Raw genomic sequence first — 11,570 nt, forward strand, 5'->3', positions numbered from 1 at the left:
TTTCTGAAAGACAATGGTACAATATACTATGATGTTTATTTTCTACGATGCATGCATACATAAATATATATATATATATATATTATTCAAACTGATTTTTATTACTTTCGCCAAATCTTGTAAAATAAAATTAACCCTTTCACTGAATACACCAAACTTTTATCATTAAAATTCTGACTTGAGGGCACAATCGAGGCCTTGATGATCCCTAATAATATTCAACATTCATCACTTTTTAAAGTCTCTCATTTTTAAAAAAAATATATATATTATTATTATAATTAACACCAAAACTGTTTTATATCTGACAAATTTTGGTCTTTACCCGAAGAAAATGAAGAAAAAAAAAATCGCATGCGACAAAACACTCCTAATTAATACGACTAAGGAAGTGAGAGGAAATTAAATAATAATAATAAAAGTAGATTAATGGCGTTTAATTAACCAGTGATAGATAATTATTAACTAATATTCATTCAATATTGCTAATTAAGTTGAAAAGTACAATATATGCTTGCTTAATTATATAGTAGCTAGAGAATACATGCATATCTATCGATTAGATATATGTTAATTAATCCATCATATCACATGGAGAGAGGTACATAGTAGAGCTAGGAAATGATTGATTAATATTAGACTAATAGTAATAATAATAATTAGGTAATTATTATTAACAACTTAATTGAATAATTATAATAAGGATTAATAATAATTAAGGATAAGAAGGGAGCCAGTAAGGTGGTGATACAGGGTTGTATTCCTCCACATTGAGAATGTGATGACTGCACTCAGCAGCAGCACCCATGGGATTCGTTCCTAGTGACTTGCTAGTGCTGCGAATAGCTCCGGCCGACGTGCTCTCCACCGTATCCTCGCCGGAAATTTCTGTATAACCACCTGTAGTCGACACTTGCTTCCACCCACCTTGCTCTCTTAGCATGCCCTTCAGTTTCATCACCTGTAAAATATATATACCATTTTAACTAATTAATAAAAATTTATATATGAATATGTATATTTATGCATGTAGTTCTATACAAAAGTGTAATACTAAGTGTGTTTTTTTCTTAAAAAAAATTAAGAGTAAAAACACATAGCTAGTATATATGTTAACAAAGTTATTAATTTGCTTAAAGGCTTTCAACCACAACCAACTAATTAATATATAGATAAAACAATGTGTCTATATGTAAAAACCAATTTCATTTGTATTCTGACTAAACTATATGCTGTAACGAATTATATTCTTAAAAAAATCTACTATTATGCTTTGTTATTACATGTTATATAACTTTCCCCTAAAAAGGAGAGGAAAAAGTAACATTTGGTTTCATTCCTTACAAAACAAAACGTAGTTTTCCCTTTAGTATATATGTCCTAAATAACATCTTCCCAAATTTAGCTTTTAAGGTAGCAAGATTAAAGGGAAACATTTTATGCTGTTGCTGTACTATACACTGCAATACAATATATACCTTACTTATAATTAATACGAGTAGGTGCATCAATATATAACAGTTTTATATTTTGCATATAACATGTGTGTGTATGTGAATAAATCGCACGTTATCCAGTATACAATATATTCATCTTAGAATATTAAAAGAGTACTAAAACAAAAGAATATTTATACATTCATGCATGGTGTTGCATGAGAAGAATATATTGCAAGAAAGAGATTGTTATAAATATGTATATATATATTACCTCCTCTTGGAGCTTCTGCTTCTCTTTAGACATGGCATCAAGCTCTTGTTTAAGGGCATCATACAGGCGCTCGAGCTGCTTAGCCTTCCAACGAGCACGCCTATTCTGGAACCAAACAGCGATTTGGCGAGGCTGAAGGCCTAAATCTCTTGACAGCTTCATCTTCCTATCAGGGTCCAGTTTTATCTCCTCTTGGAAGCTCCTCTCCAACGACTCCAACTGATCTGTCGTTAATCTCTTCTTCTTGTCCTGATGACTCCCATAACTGCTACTACTCCCGTTCACCTTCTCCATTGAAGGAACACCAAGTAGCCCTAGCCCTTGTGTTGTCTCTCCCATCAAAGCTGCTTGATGATGTTTCATATCCATACCTTATTATCAAAACACAAAAAAAATAAGAGTGACCCTTTGGATTTTGAAGGGATTTAAGTAAAAGGGATAGAGCTAATATATTACCCTGGTACTGATCGTAGTTGTAGTTGTAAAGGAAGCCATAGGAACATTCAGGCCTTGAAACAAGCCTTAAGTTGCTATTCCAATCCATGCTCTTGCTCTTTTTCTCTGATATCTTTCTTTCTTTCTTCTTCTTCTCTTTTCTCCACAAATCAAACTCAAAAATATTGTCTGGTGTTATATAGGCCCTGCAAGTGGAAAGCTATACAAGTGAGCTAATGAGCTGATAGTATATAGTAGTGGACCACACAGAGAGAAAGAGAAATAAAAATGAGTAATTACAGATGATGTAACTACTGGCGGGGCGTGGCAAATTGAGCTTAAAAGGTTTCTATTCTTCTTCCCTCTCTCTCTCTCTTTCTCTGTATTTTTTTTTTTTTTTTTTTTAAGATCCCACAAAAACAAAAACAAAAACAAAACCAAAACCAAAACCAAAACAAAAAAGTGAATTTGTGTATGTGAGACAGGTTGATATGTATGATGAGGTTCTTCTTACTCCACTTTTGGGGCGCAACAAAGTTTTTTATGTTTATAGAGAGAGAGAGAGAGGAATAGTACGTACTAGTATAATAGTCAGAAAGAGGCGTGAGAAAGGGAAGGCATATATGTCAGTTCCTTAGGAGCTAGCAAGACAGGTTATTACATGGGGACCATACCAGATTAAGACCTTTGAGTCCACTCTTTTTTCTTCTCTTCCCTTTTACATCATCTTCTCAACCGACAATCTTTCTCTCTTTCTTTCTTTCTCTCTATCTTCTTCTTCTTCTCTCTCTCTCTCCTCTGCTCTCTCTCTCTCTCTATATATATATACATATACACGTATGTATGAACACTCACACCCTTATATATATATAGATATAGGGTGAGGGCCAAAATCCAACATAGGAAGAGACGTGGGACAGCTTAAGGGAGTGATAGAGTACGTAAATTCTGTCACAACTGCTGCCCCAATAAAGGTCTTTCTACAGCCGATCCAAGACGAAGAAAAAATGTATATATATAAAGTAAAATGAAAGAAGAAAGAAATGAAATGTTTTAATTATCCCATTTCAAAATGCATGTATATATATATATATATATTTGACTTATTATTAATTTATTGTACCATCATCAATTCAAATATATAAAGCTAGATTTTCTTTCTTTCTTTCATTTAAAATATATATATACATGTATATACGTTGTTGTTGTTTTAGTTCATTACACAGACAATAACACACCCACCTTAATTAATTTTGGTGAACTTTTATTTTTATCTTTAAAATATGTGTCTATATATATGTGTGGGCTGGCCTTAATTTTGGTGAGTTGCAATTGAATGAAGGTGTAAGTGGACTTTTGTACTAATACTGCTCCCACTGCCCTAGCAGAGGGTATCTTCCCCAAACAAAACGTGAATTAACGGTATATATACACACATATATATATATATAAATAACATCACTAAGCTGCTAGGGCATTGAGCCCAAAACGATGAAAAAGATAGATGAGACAGTAGTTAGTATTTAGGTCATTCTTCTTCTCCTCCTTCTTTTTCTTTATTTGCTCATTAATTAAATTAAAAGGGTTTCTTTTTTATTAATATTTTGTAAATATTAATTAATTTCTGAGTTCTGATCAAGTGATAACAACTCCTCACAATTAATAGCGTCAGCCTCATGGAATTAGAGATAATGTGACTCAATAATAATTCAGTTCCCATAGGTAGAAAAAGTTGTTAACTTGAGCAAAGAAAAAAAAAAATCATAAATTGTACTCCACCTCATCTTCTCAGCTGCACTTTCAGTAGTGACCATTTATTTTTTGCAGTTAAATATTTGCCTAGTCATTTAATAAAATATTCTAAATAAATAATTTTTTTTGGCAAAGTACCCATTTACCCACCTTATTTTTGCCGATTAAGGGTTAAATGGAATAATTTAGTTTAATACGTTATGCTTAATATAGGTAAAAATTGTCTTAGCTTGTCTGATATAATTTCTAAAAGCATTATTAGTAGAACAGCAACTCTTATATATATACACCATTTTTATAAATTTTTATATTCAAAATATATAGTTTGGCATTTAAATTATTTAATTCATTTATATGGAAGTAAATTCATAACCAGAATTTATATGAAACATATGGCATACTTTAATATCAAAATTGTAAAGCTAACTTAAGCCATATATTTTTCTTGCTGATTTTCGAATATATATATATATGGTATAATTAGTGTATTGTGCTTTTTTTTTGGATAAGTATAAATTATATATTAAACAAATTATCTATAGATAAGTTTCCTATTTATATATAGTAATTATGTCTATAATATTATGTTTGATACATAATTGAATATCCATTAGATTTCTTGGTCTTAATTGATTTAATTTGATTATCTTGAAATATCTTAGTGCCCAAGAAAGTTCAAATCTGAAATGAACTTGGTTTAAAATTAAGTTTAGGTTTGTTCATTTATGATGATACAGAATAATCGTCTATTACATTTGGAATTCTCTGTAGTAAATGTAATTGAGAGTTATTTTTGGAAACTCTTTGATTTGATCTAATTGAGATAAAAAAAACGAGATTGATCGACTTGCCTTAGGGTTTCTTAAACTTTATAAATATTAGACCTAAGTAACAATTAATCTTGACTCTTTCCCATTCTAATATTTCATATATTGAAGGGTTCGTTTTTATGTAAATAGTAGTCTTTGTTCAACTATCTATTTGTTTGTTTGTGTTGACTTTGTGTTGTTTATTCTTAAACAGGTCATAAAGCCTATGACATACAATCTTCGGGGGAAGATTTTCATAAGTCTCACTTGGAGAAGAAACGAGCACTCATCAAGATCAGAAGGGATTTCGTGTTCTTGGTGTTTATCAACATCAGATTACAAAAGTGGAATTAATACTTCAAGGTTGCGACAAGGATTTAGAGGGAGTCTAATCTTGTATAGTCAATTGCTTATTGTATTCTTGTGACTTTACTAATTGATTTTATCTCTGGGCGGGGCCCTGTAGACTAGGTTTTCTAAACCACGTGAAAAAATTATTGTGTCACTTTACTTTTAGTTTATTTATTGTATGTTCGTATATTCTGATTCATCAGCAATTTGTCCTGATACATCATAATATTTGTTTGATCAAACAATTTTATATTGTTCCGCATTAATTGAATTGTTGTTTAAATTCAGTTGGTAATATTAAAAAACAAAATTTCAATTGGTATCGGAGCGACACTAAAATCTTAGTGGGATCTTATGTTTCTCTTTCCGTTTGTTTGTTTTTCTACTTGCAACATGTCGTTTTTCGCAAAAGGAAGTTCTATAACTGGTCCACCGTTGTTTAATGATTCTAACTATCCTTACTGGAAGGTTAGGATGAAAGCCTTTATCAAATCTCAAGATGAAAAGGCGTGGAGTTCTATCTTGATAGGTTGGTCATCACCAGTTGATGTTGACGCAAAAACTGGGGAAACAATGGTAAAATCTGAGTTAAATTGATCAAATGTTGATGATCTATTGTGTAGTTACAATAACAAGGCCTTACACGCTTTGTTCAATGGTGTTGGTGAACGGTATATTAAACTTATATCCTCTTGTGATTCGGCCAAAGAAGCTTGGTAAATCCTTCAAACTCAATTTGAAGGAACTGCTGATGTCAAGCGTTCTAGGTCCATTATGTTACAAACAAAATTTGAAGGTCTTAGAATATCTGAAATTGGAACTCTCACTTAATTTTATGAGAGATAGTCTGATGTTGTTAATAATTTTTTTGCTTTAGGTGAGAAATTAGATGAATATGTGTTAGTTTGAAATATTGTTCGTGTTTTACCTGACAGGTTTGGCACTAAGTTAACAGCTATGGAGGAGGCTAAAGATCTGAATTCCATGTGTTATCCAAAAAATTGGCATTGATGACGTGGCAAGTGATCCCAGGACACGTGGCTGACATCTGGAGGAGCTCTGCTAGTGTATCGACCAGAAGACGTATTAGAAGCAGTAAGCTGCCCAGCCTCACCTACGACCAGTCTGGTCGATAGTTCCGCATGAAACGTAATATTACTATAAAGATCTTTGTAGATCCCGAATTTAACTCACACAATCTCCTGAGTATCCGATTATTCAGGAGAGAATATCTGTAACAATCTTGTATAATCCCCCTTGAGCCTATAAATAGAGAAAGATAGCTCAAGGAAGGGACTTTTGGCTTTTGAATTATTTGAGACTAGAAGAATTCTCCTTGGAATATTGTATTGTTCTTCAGAGGTTAGTGAAACTCATTGAACCCTTGTTCTTTGATCACTCATTTGATTCTCATATCAATAATAATCTAAGTGGATGTAGGTCATTACCAGATCCTGGGGCCGAACCACTATAAAATATCGTGTTCTTATTACTTTTTTCCATTCGATTCTTGTCAACACATTCATTCACATCAAGCATATTCTGACTCCGTGTCAGTTGACCAAAATCTGGGTCAACACCATGAAAGTGGAAGAACTGATGGGTTCATTACGAACCATTGAACTGAATCAACAGATCAGACAAAAAGAAAAACCAAACAAGGTAAAAGAAAAAGAAAAATCTATTGCTTTGAAAAGTTCATAAAAGGTGAGTTCAGATGATGAAGATGATAATGAGCTGACTCCATTAACAAGAAATTTTCACAAATATATGAAAATTTTTGGCAATAAGAAATTTTCTAAATTCTTGAAAGGTAGCACATTTTCTAAAACATTTTGTTCCTAACAATAAAAAGAGAGTTCCATGGAGGGAGTGTGATGGTTCCATTCACATTCAGTGAGAATGTCCAAATACCTTGAAAAATGAATAAAAATGGTATGCCTGCTACATGGAGTGATAATGACTCTGAAAGTAGTGATGAAGATTGTGATAATGTGTACTTTGACATTTGTGTTTCCTAGTCTTCCAGAATGCAGGTTAACGAAACAATGCTCGGTTGGGATCTAAAGGGTCTCGATCAAAAGGAAATTATATTCATGTGACTTTACTAATTGATTTTATCTATGGGCGTGGCCACGTGGACTAGGTTTTTCGAACCACGTAAAAAATTTATTGTGTCACTTTACTTTTAGTTTGTTTACCGCTTGTTCATATATTCTGATTTATCATCAATCTGTTTTGGTACATCAGAAAATATGTCTGATTAAAAAAATTTATAATTGTTCCGCATTAATTTAATTGTTGTTTAAATTCAGTTGGTAATTGTTACACAAAGATTTCGAGACCAGAGGTTATGACCTCGAAAACTGGACTCGTCAGGTGTGAGCTCGAAATGTATGAAAACATTGTATGGTCCAGCTGTAAGATCTCTGAAGTAAAATAACGACCTTGAAGATGTGTAACCTCAGGATGCTTTCTGAGTCCAAAATGACATGACATTGGGATACATCCGTTATCGATTGCCTTCGGATTAAATAGTCCTAGCTTGGGAAGTGCAGGTTCGAGTATGATGGCTTCGATAGTGTCATTCTACTCCGAGCATGTCCTGAAGTAGGATGGCAAGCTCGTAGCAATACCATAAGTCTCAATAGCCACAGGGTCGATCACTGATCTCGAAGACCCGATGAGTCATCTGGGATAGCCCGTTATGTATGAACATATTTATTGTTGTATAATCCCAACATTTAAGGGATATTATTTAGTCTGTTATCCGTTCCCGATTCTTATGGGACGTTTCCATATATGTAGGAGATATTGTATTTAATGTCATTATTTAAATTAATATATAGAATATCTTCCCGAAATATGTGGGAATGAACTCTGTAACCTCCCCTATAAATAGAGGAGGAAGGATCACTTATAAAGGATCGATTTCTTTGGGCTGGAGAATAAGCTCTGGGCAATTCATCTCTGAAGAATTTCCAGAAATCTTTAAGCCTTAATAATACAGGCTTGTGGACTAGGCATAGTTAACTGCTGAACCACGTAAAAACCCTCTTGTCTTTCTTCATTATTCATTCACCTCATAGTAAACGTTGTTTAATTGTTCTATGATTTAAGTTGACGAAACACGGCATCAAAAGTTTGGTGCTTTCATTGAGAGCATTAAGTAGTACGTACGTGAGTCTATTCAGTCGAAGAAGCCTCCCTGAATCAACTATGGCCGCGAATGATCCCAACATTCCTGAGGAGGAAATCTTAGAGGAAGTTGACTACCCCTGGCGCCCTGGGAAGCAGCCGATGATGAATTCGAACCCAGATGAGAGGAGTGGGTCCTCTAACTCTCGAGGACCACCAGCACCACCGGCCCCCAGGGACGATGAGGACATGTACTATAACCCTGAACGATATGTCCCTATTGTGGAGCTTGAAAACTGTCAGTTGCGAAAGCAGTTGGCGGAGGCCAAGAAACGTAACAAAGAGCTGGCCAGATTGGCTGCTGAGGCACAAGCGACTCAGCCCCCTGCCTCCGCCTGAGGCCCAAGCTCCACCTCTGCGAGATGTTCATGTTCCACCATGGGCGACCTCGCAAAAACGCTGCCACACGAAGAACGGAGCAACCTCCGCCACCTGCGAAATAGCCTGCTCCCCCAAGGCCCCGGAGAAGTACCCGGGCTGGAGCTCTTGCCAACTCAACTACCGAGATATCGGCCGAGATTGGCAATAACCGAGCCCCCACGGAGGCTCGGACCCAAAATCCTGGTAACACGCAAAACGTTCCTAAACCAACACAGGAAAACTCGGGACCTTCTAGGCCCCGTAATGGATGGCAGCCACCATCACCCATAAGGCACCCACCATCGCCGATAAGGTATCCCTCGCCAACTCGGAGAAACTTGCAACCGACTCAGGGTGATAGAGAAAGGCAAGCGGGGCGAAAACATGCGAATGGGGAGACCATAGAGGTACCCAACCCACGAGAAGCCAAATGTCTTGGTCTCACGCTATCGAGGCAAGACAACCAGAAAGGAACCCATCTCAAAACAACCGCGCGACGAGCAATATCAGTGAAGGCTCAGGAGATACTAGATCGGTCAGTATGTATGACCAGGGACGCAGAAATACTGGGAATCGAAGGGATCACCTAGATTTACGGGAACACCTGAACCAGAATCAGGGCAACGGTAACCCCTCTGTACGCCCTGGTTTTCCCACAGGCTAGTTAGAAGATCGTGCCTCGGATTAGTCAAGTTTAGTCCGAGGCGCCACAGACCGAGGATATTAGCTCGCCGAAATTGCCCAGAATCAGAAGGCCGAAGGTCAAATCAGGGGAGAAGCTCGTATTACGAGCTTCTCATGGCACGGGCTGCCCACGAAGCTCTGACCCTCTACGAAGTCAACACACGCAAGATAAACGTGCATATATCTGACATCACGTGTCCGATATCCCCCTGACTTCTCGGATACGCAGCAAGAACGTGCGTATCAGACACCCACAGCTGGATTGGGCCATGCGGCCCATTCTCTCCTTCCATGCTGATTAGACCACACTTATGTGTCAGGTTTAGGAATTAATCATGAGTGTCACAGAGTTGATATGACAAATGGTAAGGTCACGGGATGACCTCCCTACCAACTTCCAGGTGCCTTCTCCTATAAATATGGAGACCCTGGGAGTTGATAGGGGTTGGAAAAAATAGTCTTTGAAGAACTATATACTGTGTAAACCAAATACCCAGAAGATATCAATAATATTGACTAGTGGAATAGGAGGATTTTAACCTTCGAACCACTTAAAAAAAGTGTCTCGAGTCACCTAGTTCATCCTATAAGATTTCATATCTGTGACGGTTCTACTTTCAGTACTAATCCCTTTCTCTTCTCATAATTACCTGTTGGCGAAGAACCGCGTCAACAGTTTGGTGCTTTCATTGAGAGCAAGTTCAATTAGTACTACCACCAACATCCAACTATGGTGACTACCCGATCCAGACATGGCAACGAGGCCGAACAGCAGGATGGGCAGGAGGCCCACCATGTTGCCATTCTTGATGAGCAAATTCAAGTCCAGCAGAGACCAGGAAAGTAGTCGGCAGGCCAAGACGACACGGGTAGTTCAGCGCCACGGCCGCCTAATCCGGACCCATGTTATTATACTGCGGTGGAGATGGAGAATTCTCAGCTGAGGGGCCAGTTAGCAGCCGCTGGTCAGCAAATCCGGGATATTCTGGACCGACTACCCCCTCTCGCAACCAACGTTAACGTTGGAGAGAGGCAAGGTGAGGCTCCTAAGTCTCGCCGAGGTAATCGATCCAGGCATAGCCGTTCGGATAGGCTCCCTGCAGCCAACTCCACCCCTTCATCACACCATCAGGAGGCAAACTTCAGGGAAGTGCCTAGAACCGGACAGCAGCAATACAGCCGTTCGGTTAGGACGTCAACTCCTAGCTCTCAGCCTTCCTCGAGGACGCCCAGGAGAGATCGAGGAAATTCCCGAAGAAGAGCCGGGGAGGGCCAGCGACGACAGCCCGTCCCCGAAGACCGTCATGCACCTCATCCAGCTCGCTCAGAACGAGATCAGCAAGCTGGCAGGGCCGAGAGGCCCCCACCAAATTTGATTCGTCCAGATGGAACTAGGATCGCTTCCCCAGTCAGGCATCCTCCTTCTCCAATCAGACATCCGTCTCCTCAGCCCGTCCGGGACATCCCGGCCTACGGGGGTAGTAGGGGAGACCCGCCGTCAACTGGGCTTTCCCGGCGCAGCAGGGTGCCAGGGGAAGGATCAGGTCGTAGCCGCCAAAGACGCACCCCGATCCTGTCCAGCAGGAGTCACTGGACCGGTAGTCGATGGAGTAATCTCTCGGGAGGAGACCTGCGTTAACAACTAAGTTCGGCACAGAGTCACCAGACTACTCAGGGGGGCGACCTTCGAGACCGCCTCAATTCTCACAGAGAAGATCGAGTTAGGGATGGTAGCCAGGCCCACTCAGTGGGAGCCCGATCCGAAGTACGTAACGGAGGGAATGTCCCAAATAACCTGTCTCAAGATAGGAGGGGCAACAACCCACCTAATATGTACAACGGGTCCGGAGCTGTTGAACAGCACCGGAATAACCCAGGATCTCAAGACAAAACCCTAGAGCGCCTAACTCAAATGGAGGAACTGATGAAGAAGCTCCTATCGGAAAAAGAAAAAGACGAATATGATTCAGGGGACGAGATGGAACTCTTCGCCCCCAATATAGCGGCAACGGCATACCCTTCTGGCTTTCGTATGCCCCACTTGTCAAAGTTCAATGGGGACGGAGACCCGTCTGACCATTTAGGGATGTTCAACACCCTAATGATGGCCCATAACATCGGCCCGGAGCTGCGTTGCTTGATCTTTCCTTCCACACTGACTGGGCCTGCCAGGCAATGGTTCAAGCAGAGTAAAAGGCAGTCAATCAGCTCCTGGAAGACCTTTTCGGCTGACTTCAAGAGGGCATTCCGTGCCTCTCAGGCCGCCCGAGT

General features: G+C 38.8%; 1 protein-coding gene across 3 annotated transcripts; it reads right to left on the reverse strand.

Moving 5' to 3' along the window:
* Positions 1-455: 455 nt before the first annotated feature.
* Positions 456-2,966, reverse strand: LOC133831247 (homeobox-leucine zipper protein ATHB-22-like). Of its 3 annotated transcripts, none has more exons than XM_062261486.1 (4): positions 2,820-2,966; positions 2,167-2,351; positions 1,711-2,081; positions 456-961 (listed from the first exon to the last, which is right to left on the reverse strand). In XM_062261486.1, the coding sequence occupies exons 2-4, from the start codon at positions 2,252-2,254 to the stop codon at positions 716-718; spliced, it is 705 nt and encodes a 234-aa protein (XP_062117470.1). In that variant the 5' UTR covers positions 2,255-2,351; positions 2,820-2,966; the 3' UTR covers positions 456-715. The 3 variants fall into 3 exon arrangements, with proteins under 3 accessions (XP_062117470.1, XP_062117469.1, XP_062117468.1); XM_062261485.1 differs by having other exon boundaries at positions 2,726-2,946; XM_062261484.1 differs by lacking the exon at positions 2,820-2,966 and adding an exon at positions 2,446-2,693.
* Positions 2,967-11,570: the final 8,604 nt, after the last annotated feature.

This window comes from Humulus lupulus, chromosome 4 (assembly GCF_963169125.1).
Source record: "Humulus lupulus chromosome 4, drHumLupu1.1, whole genome shotgun sequence".
NCBI classification, from domain to species: Eukaryota; Viridiplantae; Streptophyta; class Magnoliopsida; order Rosales; family Cannabaceae; genus Humulus; species Humulus lupulus.